The 13,850-nt window shown below is 42.9% G+C and overlaps 1 protein-coding gene across 4 annotated transcripts in view; it reads left to right on the plus strand.

Moving 5' to 3' along the window:
* Positions 1-13,850, plus strand: part of dtnb.L (dystrobrevin beta L homeolog) — a 91,337-nt gene that overhangs the window by 39,465 nt on the left and 38,022 nt on the right. For all 4 annotated transcript variants that reach the window (XM_018262181.2, XM_018262183.2, XM_018262179.2 and 1 more), the window contains exons 7-9: positions 1,210-1,315; positions 2,323-2,489; positions 3,239-3,363. In XM_018262181.2, coding sequence (XP_018117670.1) covers positions 1,210-1,315; positions 2,323-2,489; positions 3,239-3,363 — 398 coding nt within the window. The remainder of the gene's footprint in view (positions 1-1,209; positions 1,316-2,322; positions 2,490-3,238; positions 3,364-13,850) is intronic.

The raw sequence follows: 13,850 nt of genomic DNA on the forward strand, positions 1-13,850 counted from the left end.
TATAACAAGCAGGCAGCAGCCATTTTGTGGACACTTTTATTAAGACAAGTCTTGTATCATCTCAGAATCTTGTTTGTGCACCAGAATGGGGGACCTGATGTCCATCCCCATGTCCTGGTTACACAATTAAATGGTGAAGAGATTGGGGGGAATGTGGGGAGAGCAGTGACATGTAGGAAGTGCTGAATGGAAAGTGAAAGTAATTGTCTAAGGCATAGAGGAGGGGCAGACAATATTTGATTGACAGATGAGATATTTAAATGAGTTTACAACAGCTATGAATGCTTTAATAAAAAAAAGAAATTGGATTTCATATTTAATTTAAGAAGGACTTTTATTATACAGATTTTTATGTCTGGGTGACGGGTCCACTTTAAAACCAATCAAAATATATCCTGATAATAAAGTAGAGAATCAGAGGCCCTGGGTCGTCTGCCATTAAGTGATCTTTATGGATCCGGCTGATTAGAATTTACCAGCAGCCCCTGGCGTAGGGAGAGTTAAGGAATACATGGACCCCAGATGTTATTGTGTTCTCTAACTGAATGCACAATAAATAGATGCCTCCAGGTTACCCCCACTGACGGGCACACTCACCCGAGCGGGTACCCCATGGCATGGCACATAAACAGTAGCCACCGACGCAGATTCCATGATTCCATGCGCCAAATGCAGCACACAGTACGAGGGTCCCGCTGCACTTTATATCATTTGTGAGTCACACACAGTAGGGAGCTGCTTTGCTATCAGGTGATTTGGACAGTATGGGACACTGTAGGAAGGTGCATCATCTTGGGCAGTTGGGCAGCAATAAACTAAATAATCATGAAAATTCATGAAATCTATCGAATCATCAGGATAAACTTAGGGCTTTCCCAGTTGGGTCTGGGTGCTCATGCCCCAGACCTTCAGCATAAGGGAGTATGAATAGCTCCTCTGTATGGCTGCATCGGGATACGCTATTTTTGTAAATAAATATCGGGTGAGTGTGAGTGTAATGGGTTAAATAAAGATCACGTGATTTTATTATTTTTTGCTTTGTGAGCTGGAGTCACACTGACGAGTACATCGATACAAGGGGCACTAATCCTTGGCCAGTGGGGCAGACAGGGCAGTTGGCATAGAGACAGGGGGTTGAGCGGGGCAGTAGGGGTAAATCTATAGTAGTGTCTCCTGCCCCTCACTGCAGCCTGTGCTTTTCTCTTGCAGAAGAAGATTGCGCTGAACATGTTTTTAGACACAATAATGGCCGATCCTCCTCCCCAGTGCCTTGTATGGTTACCTCTCATGCACAGACTCGCCCACGTAGAAAATGGTCAGTGTCCTGCCAATTCCCTTCCGTCTATCTGTAATTCTGTTTTATCTCTATCATTCCTCTCTAGAATCCCTTTTATCACTATCATTCCTCTAGAATCCATATTGTCTCTATTATTCTGCTGTAGAACCCCTTTCTTCATCATTCCTCTCTAGAATCCCTTTCTTCTATATTAATTTATTTTTCTTGAACCTCTTCTATGTCATTCCTCTCTAGCCCTCTCTACAATCCCTTTCATCTCTATCATTCCTCTCTAGATTCCCTTTCTTCTCTATCATTTTTCTCTAACCCTCTCTCTAGAATCCATTTCATCTCTATCATTCCTCTCTAGAATCCCTTTCATTGTTGTAATTTTTCTATTATCCTTTTCTCTATCATTCCTCTCTAGCCCTCTCTAAAATCCTTTTCATTTCTAGCATTCCTCTCTAGAATCCTTTATCTCTATCATTCCTCTCTAGAATCCCTTTCATTGCTTTAATTTTTCTATTATCCCATTCTTCTCTATCATTCCTCTCTAGCCCTCTCTAAAATCCTTTTCATCTCTACCATTCCTCTCTAGAATCCCTTTCTTCTCTATCATTCTTCTCTAACCCTCTCTAGAATCCCTTTCATCTCTATCATTCCTCTCTAGAATCCATTTCTTCTCTATCATGCCTCTCTATAATCCCTTTCTTCTCTATCATTCCTCTCTAACCCTCTCTATAATCCCTTTATTATCTATCATTCCTCTCTAGAATCCCTTTCTTCTCTGCTATTCCTCTCTAACCCTCTCTAGAATCCCTTTCTTCTCTATCATTCCTCTCTAGCCCTCTCTAGAATCTCTTTATCTATCATTCCTCTCTATAATCCCTTTCTTCTCTATCATTCCTCTCTAGCCCTCTCTAGAATCTCTTTCTTATCTATCATTCCTCTCAATAATCCCTTTCTTCTCTATCATTCTTTTGTAGAATCCACTTCTTCTCTCTCCTCTCCCTTAACGTCACATACATTCCTTTGTGTCCCCCTAGTCTTCCATCCGGTGGAGTGCTCTTTTTGCCGCTCTGAGAGTATGATGGGCTTTCGATATCGATGCCAGCAGTGCCACAACTACCAGCTTTGCCAGAACTGCTTTTGGAGAGGTCACGCCAACGGTCCCCATAGCAATCAGCATCAAATGAAGGAGCATTCGTCGTGGGTGAGTTTTAGTTAAACAGGACTATCTGCGTGGGGAAGCGGTGTATTGGTCCTTGTGTATCCCCCACTGCCCCCTGGGTATTTATGTGCTCATAGTGAAGTGTGTCACTGTAGTAATAGAATAAAAGGGATATACGCACACATATTGCACAGGAGACATTAGCAGAAGGAAAAGCTATGCAGTACATCATTGCAGTTCCACATCCACCATGGGCCTTCTTTAGCTCTTGTATTGGTCACTGATGTTTTGCTGTATGTTTAATCCATACATTTATTGTACAATATTAGGAGTTTTATAGTTACGTTAATACTAATAATAATAATAATAATAATTGCCAGATTTCCCTGCCAGTTTTTGCCACTTCCATGTTTTGATCAGAAGGGGGCAGCAAAGTACAGCCCATAAGTCACTGCTTGTAGAACTGGGCAAGATTCTCTGATTTTTCCCTCTTACACGACTGGATGTTTATAGGCCAGCCTCCTGTTCCAGATATCAAGGTCGGCTGCATTAATATCATTGGCCACAGTCTGGCGGGTATTGTAGCACCCCGACCAATGCCAATCTCATTCATATGATACAAATGTATTAGGGATAGAAATCCTGGCATTTTATTGTAGGTTGTTGTGCTGCAGGCTGGGGGGATACAGGGTACCCCGAGATACACCTCCGTGTCTGACACCTTTGCTTTGCTGCTCGGCCAATGAATAGCATCAATATGCTTATTTTTGTGTTTTTGTTCTTGCTTTCAGAAATCCCCAGCAAAAAAGTTAAGTCACGCAATCAGTAAATCGTTTGGCTGTGTCCCAAGCAGAGAGCCGTCTCACCCCTTATTCCCCGAGCACCCGGAGAAGCCACTTGACTTGACTCATGTTGTGTAAGTAGACGGGTCGGAGCTGCCCTAATGATTCTCTAGCCCATATTTTATATTGCTGTTTAGCAACAATGTTATTAATGGGTTCAAGACAACTGGGAAACTGCTTTCACTCATGTCATGCTGTACAGAAGTCACAAAAAACAATTTCTTCTCTATCATTCCTTTCTAGAATTCATTTGTTCTATCATTCCTCTCTAGAATCCCCTTCTTCTTTATCATTCCTCTCTGAATCCTTTTTTTCTAAATCATTCTTCTCTAGAATCCTTTTCCTTCTCTATTATTCTTCTCTAGAATAATAATCTATCATTCCCTTCTAGAATTCCTTTGTTCTCTCATTCCTTTCTAGAATCCCCTTCTTCTCTATCATTCCTCTCTAGAATCCCCTTCTTTACTATCATTCCTCTCTAGAATCCTTTTCTTCTGTATCATTCTTCTCTAAAATCCTTTTATTCTCTGTTAGTATTCTTCTCTAGAATAAATTTCTTATCTATCATTCCCTTTAGAATTCCTTTGTTCTACAATTCCTTTCTAGAATCCATTTCTTCTCTATCATTCCTCTCTAGAATCCCCTTCTTCTGTATCATTCCTCTCTAGAATTCCTCTCTAGAATCCTTTATATCATTCTGCTCTAGAATCCCTTTCTTCTCTGTCATTGCTTTCTAGAATACCGTTCGTCTATAGCATTCCTCTCTAGAATCCCTTTCTTCTCTCAATTTTTTTTCTAGAATCTCTTTCTTCTTTATCATTCCTTTCTAGAATTCCTTTGTTCTCTATCATTCCTCTCTAGAATCCTTTTCTTCTCTATCATCCCCAAACGAAGCTGTGCTCTGCATTATGTACTGTAGTTATGCCATACAGAATTCACAGGTGTGGGCATAGATGTTCATGGTCTGGGTCTAATGTTTTGTGCTGTAGCCACGGCCTGAAATGAAATGGGAAATTAAGAAAACTGAGAGAAAGAGGATTTGCACTTTTTAAATTAATTTAAATTTTTCCATTCATTCCTTTTATTGAGCAGAGCAGAGAAGCAACAAGAGCTGCTTCCTGCATCAGTAACTGAAGCCTTTGCTTTTTTGCTCCTGACGAGTTACAAACTAGAAATGGTTGGATAAAAGGAGGAATTGACCAATAATAGGCAGTTAATCAGCCTAAATGTTGGTGCTGCCCAATATGTGCCCAATATGTGCCCAGCATGGTATGAATCAGTGGCGGGATGTGAATGCTGGTATCTACTGACTGAGTCACATAATGGAGTGTTCTGCAGTCAGAGCCATAAATTGCACTGTGATTGGAGCGTCTGTCTGTCTGTCTGTGCTTATTTATTCAGTAGTCGTAACACACAGTGACATGACAGGGAGAATGAACATCTCACACATAATACTTCACTATTGGAAATAATTACCCTGCACATAATGCACAGAATCTGCTGATTCACAGGCTGGATATAAATATATATATATATCTGCACATACAGAGGAAAAGAACTTTACTTTGAAGCAGTGTAGGTGGTTAATCAGCACAGGGTTTCTTTAGTCCCTTGTTCTGGGGGGATATTGGGGGTGCTGAGGCGGCTCCCATATATTATGAATAGATCATTACTGAGCATGGAGTCTGCTGGTGTGTATAGCTCAGAGATCTGTTGCCTTGTATGTGGGACTGGGATATTGATCTATAGATACTGTGTATAGATATACTGAGGATCATTTATCAACGCTGGGCAAATTAGCCCACGGGTAGTAACCCATGGCAACCAATCAAATTGCTGCATTCATTGTTCTACTTGCAGCTGGCTTCAAAAAGCTAATCACTGATTGGTTGCTATAAGTAACTGCCCATGGGCAAATTTTACCAGTGTTGATAAATGAGCAGAGTGTTTTTATACAGGTCATGAAACTCCGAGGTAACTTCTAATATCCTCATACTTTACAACTGGGGGTACTTTATTAATTATAATACACAAGTTTCAGTGAGTCATGTGACAGAAATGACATCACTACTCACCGTTTATAACTGATGACATCAGAACTCACCGTTTATAAGGATATAATTTACAAGATATTCATGGCTTTTGTGTATTATATAGATATATATGGGGCTGTAGCTCCCCAAAGTTTGGGCCCAGCAATAGTGAGTAATAGATGGAGAGCTGAGGTACAGACACTATACAAATGGCACCGCAGCTCTGAATCAATGACTTGTGATGTATGTCACTGGCCTCATATACGTCTGTACCTGTCTGTCTTCTTCCCAGAGCCCCGAACATTGGGGGGTACAAAATCCAAACACTGGGTGCTTTCCAGTCATTTCTATTCATTCTATAAATTTACAATCCCCCCCTCCTCCCATGCAATACACTGTAAATTGCACAAACCATTCCCATCCATCCGGCCCCACTGGATTCATTTCCCGGCACAACCATATGTACTCGGGGAAATCTATATATATTTGTGCTATGGAAAAGGACAAACACACAGGCAGAAGCTACACACACTCCTCTGCAGCCCAGGTATATATATTATTTAACCACTATTTATATTATTTAACTGCTATTTATATTATTTACTGTTATTTATATTATTTAACCGCTATATATATTATTTAAGCACTATCTATATTATTTAACTGCTATTTATAGGCAGAGCCCAGGCACGGTGGCCGCAGTGCAGTATAGACAGGCCTCTTAACCCTTTTATTGCCACAGAGTGTAGAATCTAAGGCCTCTGCTTAAATAGCGCAGGCACCACAGATTCTATGTTTCCAGACACGTCTGGTTGGTGGCAAGACATGGAATAGAGTCAGGAGCCAATCACAGGCATGGAATAGAGCCAATAGCCAATCACAGGCATGGAATAGAGCCAATAGCCAATCACAGGCAAGGAGCGGCCAGTCATATAAAGCGATTATACTGCTCTGTTGTTCTCATTATTATTGTTGCTGATTGGAGTGAGGCACGGCCATGGGAGAAAAGGAAATGAGGTCTATAAAGTGATTCAATTGGTGCCTTGCAGAGTCGCTCATTGTCTCATAAGATGACAAGAGCCGATTCAAACAGTAACATTTTTTATTGTTATATCAGATAGTGCTTTGGCTCCCAAGGATTGGCAGATGCCTTTTATTTATTAGCTTGAGTTACTAAATTATCCCCAGCCCCTTGTTTCAATTCTGAAGCATTTAAAGTCTAAGCTTATGGTTTCTGCAGAATACTGTTGCAGTTTTTTTTCTTATTAGTGCTAATTAGCTTATTAGTAACCCTATCTACCATGCTGGGCAGGCTCCATTTCATTTTAATGAAAAAGAAACCTATCTCCAATATACTTTAATTAAAAAATGTATGCAGTTTTTATAAGAAACCTGACTGTATGCAGTGAAATTCTCCCTTCATTTACTGCTGTGGATAGGAATTGTCAGGCGGTCCCTAACTGCTCTGCAGGGAAACAATCATACTTATGTACAGCAGGGGGAGCCCCCGCCTTACTTCCCAGCCATGCAGAACTCAAGCAGCTTTGTTTATGACGATCCCTAAGCAGCTCAGACCCCACTGAGCATGTGCACAGTCTTAGTCTTGCAAAGATGTATAACAAAGTTACAAGATGGTGACCCCCTGTGGCCAACTTTGAAAGCATAAATTATTTGTTTGATTAGGCTTGTGGTGCAGTGAGTTTATGTTTATGTTTAGTATACAAAATACAGCATTTCTAGCCTTATTCTATTTTACACTTTCCTTGTCCTTAAAGTTAAAGTGCTGCATATTTAGTAAGAAGCTTCTATCTGAACGATTCACACAGTGATTCTCCAGCAGTGCCGTTAGAGAGCTCCCAATAGTAGGGCTGTTAGAGAGCTCCCAGTTGCAGCGCTGTTAGAGAGCTCCCAGTTGCAGCGCCGTTAGAGAGCTCCCAGTTGCAGCGCCGTTAGAGTGCTCCCAATTGCAGCGCTGTTAGAGTGCTCCCAGTTTATATGCCAGGGTGGGGATTGGTCTCGCACACACGCAGTACGACTAAAGATAAGGAGAACTGGCACCGACTCAGGAGTGCGGTTTTATCGACTTTTCTCAGGTCTCTAATTGCTTTAATGGGTTTTGGCTGCAGATGAAAGACTCACTGCCACTGAATTATATATTGTGCCCGGGCAGAGGAGCCCTCCTTCCTCTCACTCACTCACTCACTCACTCACACACGGGAAGCTCAGGCCACACACACAGTATTGCTGATTCTACTGGGAATTTGGACTCACACAGAGCAGTTGGCAAGGACCTGAAATGCCCAGTTTTGTGCCCGGCTGTCTTACAAGCTCATACTTACTCAACATGGCAGCCGAGATACCCAGACTGGGCGCTGTTTGGTGTAGTCTGAATCTAGCACTTGTCCTGAAGAGCTGTGCAGTTATCTATTGTGTTATAAGGGATAATGTACCCCCTACTGTAAATGATAAGGATATTAGAAGTCACTGAGGGGTTGTTCTGTGACCATATAAAGGCACAAGGCTGCAGGCTGAGTTATACAGTATCACTCACGTATTATAAGGGATAATGTACCCCCTACTGTAAATGATAAGGATATTAGAAGTCACTGAGGGGTTATGTGACCATATAAAGGCACAAGGCTGCAGGCTGAGTTATACAGGGAACTCTGAGTATCACTCATGTATTATAAGGGATAATGTACCCCCTACTGTAAATGATAAGGATATTAGAAGTCACCGAGGGGTTGTTCTGTGACCATATAAAGGCACAAGGCTGCAGGCTGAGTTATACAGGGAACTCTGAGTATCACTCATGTATTATAAGGGATAATGTACCCCCTACTGTAAATGATAAGGATATTAGAAGTCACTGAGGGGTTGTTCTGTGACCATATAAAGGCACAAGGCTGCAGGCTGAGTTATACAGGGAACTCTGAGTATCACTCATGTATTATAAGGGATAATGTACCCCCTACTGTAAATGATAAGGATATTAGAGAGTGGGATAAACAGTATACCTGTAAATAAAAGCAGCATTCTGTAGAATTGTAATATTTGTCTCTGTCCCTTCAGTTTTCATTAGTAGGAGACATTGCTGACAGTTGGGTCTGGCAGTGAGAGGGCTAAGCTGATTATATTATGGGGTATTTGATATTCCGAGGTGCTTAAGGCAGTGATGTGTCTGCGCTCCCCATTAGATGTTATTTGTGCTTTCATTACAGCTCTGGCTGCTTTATCCCCTTCCTCTCTATCACTTCTCTAGTAATTCTCACTGCTCTGATCCATGAAATATTTATGGCTGTAACAAACGGCAAGTTCTCTCTAATGAAGAACCGGCGGCGCCACATTGGGGTTCTCATTAATTGGGTGAGATAAGGCGCTGCGTGCTCTCTCCCAGGTACAGGGTGGGTGGGATAAGTTATACGTCCTGAATCAGACGATTCACCAGTCGCCAGAAGAATGAGGTGTGTGTCAAATCTCTCTCTGTATTTAATTGTATTTAATTAATTGTATTTAATTGTATTATTTGGATCTGTGATATCTAATGATCAGCATCTCCACACTGGGTTCTCCTGCACTAGGGGCCACATGATGAGTTGTGCCCATTACAAAGAGAACTTGTACCCGTGCCTAAGGTTATGCTCTGTGCTATGTGGCAATGGATGCCCTGTTTTGGCACTTTATGGGTCTATCCAGAATCCATCTTGCTCACAGGTTGATATGTATAGTAGTAACAGTAGTAACAGGAGAGGGGTGCTCCTTACATACTGGGCTTTGGCATCTTCTACCCACCATGATGCCACCCACATGTAGTACGGGGACCCCCGCAAGCTGTATTTTAGGGAGCAACTTACACATATACATAGCCATCCTCCATATCCTACACATTCAGCCATAGTCGCCCCAACAGGAAGTGATGTCATTGCAAAATATGCAGAAGAGAGGAGGGGCTTGACGTAATGAAGGGGTGGAGCTCCGTTAAAGAAGAAGAAGCAGAGGAGACAGTGTTGCAGACCTACAGATGAAACATCCAATGTGAAGGTCAAACTGACCCAACATGCTTCAGAACCTCTCTGTATCGTCCCTTCAATTCCCCACAGAACACTGAGGACTTTCCCTGTGTATAGTAGCATGTGGTTTTTAATAACAAATAAAAATAGTGTAGGTGAGACGAGAGCAAGCAGTAGAGCTGTGCCGGCCATTAGTAGTCACAGAGCGTGCGTCGAATGGGCTCACAGGGGGGCTGTAATCGTTTAATAGCCCCAATACACTGTGTGTGCTGTTTATCCGCCAACACACTTGTTTGGCAGCCACAGCAATTTGCTACATGAAGGCATAGAGAATGAATTAGTGGAGCTGCCGCCTGCTATAAGTGCTATTATTTGGCAGAAATATAAATATCTGCGGCACACAATTCCTTGCATATTCATCAGACCCCGGAACGCTTCAGTCTGCAGCGAAGCACAGCAACACTTTCTTCTGCACTTTACAGCCTTCAGACTCCGGGTATTGACTTGGGAGTCACTACTTGATTACAATGGAGGCCGAGGGATTATCCTGAAGTTTTATTTAGATCTCATCACAGGCCATTTCACTTGGGTCATTCTCATGCTGAAGATCCATAATGTGGGATAAAGACCCAACTTTGTGACACTGGGTTCAGTATTGTGCTCCAAAATGGCCAGTTAGGCACCAGAAGATCAGGAAACCTCCTCCATGTTGGACTGCAGGGCTGGAGTTGTAGACTTCATTTAAACCTGCTTTCACTGAGTTGCAAAGTTGAAACTGTTGTACCTTGTGTCATTTACACATCATGTGCCATATTTCAAAGTATTTCAAAGAATCTTACTCTTTCTCGTGTGTCCACATACAGTGCCATGACCTTGTCTACAGAGACATGTGCAAAGGGACATGGGTTTCAAACTTGAGTAAACTCCTATGGGACTTTAGCATGTATATTGTGCCACATGTGAATGGGCCATGTACCTTTGACTTTGGGAACTGGAACATTAAAGGGATACTGTCATGGGAAAATTTTCAAAATGAATCAGTTAATAGTGCTGCTCCAGCAGAATTCTGCACTGAAATCCATTTCTCAAAAGAGCAAACAAATTTTTAATATTCAATTTTGAAATCTGACATGGGGCTAGACATATTGTCAGTTTCCCAACTGCCCCAAGTCATGTGACGTGTGCTCTGATAAACTTCAGTCACTCTTTACTGCTGTACTGCAAGTTGGAGTGATATCACCCCCTCCCTTCCCCCCCCCAGCAGCCAAACAAAAGAACAATAGGAAGGTAACCAGATAGCAGCTCCCTAACACAAGATAACAGCTGCCTGGTAGATCTAAGAACAGCACTCAATAGTAAAATCCAGGTCCCACTGAGACACATTCAGTTACATTGAGTAGGAGAAACAGCAGCCTGCCAGAAAGCATTTCTCTCCTAAGGTGCAGGCACAAGTCACATGACTGGGGGCAGCTGGGAAATTGACAAAATGTCTAGCCCCATGTCAGATTTCAAAATTGAATATAAAAAAATCTGTTTGCTCTTTTGAGAAATGGATTTCAGTGCAGAATTCTGCTGGAGCAGCTCTATTAACTGATTCATTTTGAAAAAAATGACAGTAACCCTTTAGGGCCTCTGGAAATGGACATTTAGCCGTTGAGCTTGTCCTTGTTTTTCTGCCTCCCTTGTATTTATCCATCTCCATGTTCAGTGCTTGTGGCCCACAGACAGCTCAGTCTGGTTGAATATATTCTTCTGATACTGGTGATGCCATTGCCATTCAGATGAGATGTCAGTGTTTTCCTGTGAGGTTGAGGTTGTGAGAAGGTCAATCAAGGAGTTAAAAAGAAACTTTGGTCCAGATTAAGCGCCTTTATTTGTTCATTAATTTTTGTATGCACTCAACATTTTGATCTGTAATTTCACTTGATTCATCTGGATGTGTGCAACGGGCATGTCCTTAAAGTATTTATGCACCTCAGCAAATAGACTTGCCTTATCCAAGCTCTGGTAATTGATTCTGTCTGCCGGCTTTTCATTCGGTCATTAAACACCAAAAATGAAAAGTATGTGATGCGACATTCAAGGTTCCAACTCTGTGTATAAAATGTGTTTCTGATGTTTATTGCAGGACCTTCTCTCCCCCTTTCAGATCAGCTGCACTTTAAACCTTCCTTATTTCTGTCTGACCAGAAAACCAAATTACACCTCTTTTCTGTTACTTTATCATCTGTTTATATGGAGTCAACGATAGGACTTCAGGCTGGGCCCCCTTAGCTCATTACAAGGTTATAGAAACATTGGGGTGTCACCCTGCTATAGTTCCAGGGGTACCCAGGGTACAAATAAGCACTCACCCCAAATCTCCCCCTAACTGACCTTCAGACTGGGCCCCCTTAGCTCATAACAAGGTTACAGATATATAGAAACATTGGGGTGTCCCCCTGCTATAGTTCCAGGGGTACCCAGGGCACAAGTAATCACTCACCCCAAATCTCCCCCTAACTGACCTTCAGACTGGGCCCCCTTAGCTCATAACAAGGTTACAGATATATAGAAACATTGGGGTAACAGTCACCCTGCTATAGTTCCAGGGGTACCCAGGGCACAAATAAACACTCACCCCAAATCTCCCCCTAACTGACCTTCAGACTGGGCCCCCTTAGCTCATAACAAGGTTACAGATATATAGAAACATTGGGGTGTCACCCTGCTATAGTTCCAGGGGTACCCAGGGTACAAATAAGCACTCACCCCAAATCTCCCCTAACTGACCTTCAGACTGGGCCCCCTTAGCTCATAACAAGGTTACAGATATATAGAAACATTGGGGTGTCCCCCTGCTATAGTTCCAGGGGTACCCAGGGCACAAGTAATCACTCACCCCAAATCTCCCCCTAACTGACCTTCAGACTGGGCCCCCTTAGCTCATAACAAGGTTACAGATATATAGAAACATTGGGGTAACAGTCACCCTGCTATAGTTCCAGGGGTACCCAGGGCACAAATAAACACTCACCCCAAATCTCCCCCTAACTGACCTTCAGACTGGGCCCCCTTAGCTCATAACAAGGTTACAGATATATAGAAACATTGGGGTGTCACCCTGCTATAGTTCCAGGGGTACCCAGGGCACAAGTAATCACTTGCCTAATTTCAGTTTATGCCATTTTCTTTATCATGTGAGTATGTTAAGTGGGTACTATGTAAAGCTTTATGAGGGTAAATGTGTTTATTGGAGTCTGGTCAATATGTCACATCCATTTTTCACAGTAACATAGTAAGTAACAGTAACATGAATAGTAAGTGAGGTTGAAAAAAGACACGTCCATCAAGTTCAACCTTAAGTCTATATATAACCTGTGTAACTGCCAGTTGATCCAGAGGAAGGGGAAAACCCATCTGAAGCCTCTCCAATTTGCCTCAGAGGGGGAAAAATTCCTTCCTGACTCCAAAATGGCAATGGGACCAGTCCCTGGATCAACTTGTACTATGAGCTATCTCCCATATCCCTGTATTCCCTCACTTGCTAAACACCATCCAACCCCTTCTTGTACCTATCTAATGTATCAGCCTGTACCACTGATTCACTTCCCAGCTCTCCCTGTAACACCCCTTTCCCTCCTCTAATCTCATTGGCTCCCTCCTGTCTGCTGGGAGGAGCTACTGGTGAATAAAGCATCCGACCCTTCCTTGTACCTATCTAATGTATCAGCCTGTACCCCTGATTCACTTCCCAGCTCTCCCTGTAACACCCCTTTCCCTCCTCTAATCTCATTGGCTCCCTCCTGTCTGCTGGGAGGAGCTACTGGTGAATAAAGCATCCAACCCTTCCTTGTACCTATCTAATGTATCAGCCTGTACCCCTGATTCACTTCCCAGCTCTCCCTGTAACACCCCTTTCCCTCCTCTAATCTCATTGGCTCCCTCCTGTCTGCTGGGAGGAGCTACTGGTGAATAAAGCATCCGACCCTTCCTTGTACCTATCTAATGTATCAGCCTGTACCCCTGATTCACTTCCCAGCTCTCCCTGTAACACCCCTTTCCCTCCTCTTATCTCATTGGCTCCCTCCTGTCTGCTGGGAGGAGCTACTGATGAATAAAGCATCCGACCCTTCCTTGTACCTATCTAATGTATCAGCCTGTACCCCTGATTCACTTCCCAGCTCTCCCTGTAACACCCCTTTCCCTCCTCTAATCTCATTGGCTCCCTCCTGTCTGCTGGGAGGAGCTACTGGTGAATAAAGCATCCGACCCTTCCTTGTACCTATCTAATGTATCAGCCTGTACCCCTGATTCACTTCCCAGCTCTCCCTGTAACACCCCTTTCCCTCCTCTAATCTCATTGGCTCCCTCCTGTCTGCTGGGAGGAGCTACTGGTGAATAAAGCATCCGACCCTTCCTTATACCTATCTAATGTATCAGCCTGTACCACTGATTCAGGGACAGAAACTTCCTTACTGGTTTCTAAGCCTCTGGTTCATTTGGTTTCCGGCACACTGGAGCTGCTACAAGTTTCTG

The sequence above is a fragment of the Xenopus laevis genome, chromosome 5L (assembly GCF_017654675.1).
Source record: "Xenopus laevis strain J_2021 chromosome 5L, Xenopus_laevis_v10.1, whole genome shotgun sequence".
NCBI lineage: Eukaryota > Metazoa > Chordata > Amphibia > Anura > Pipidae > Xenopus > Xenopus laevis.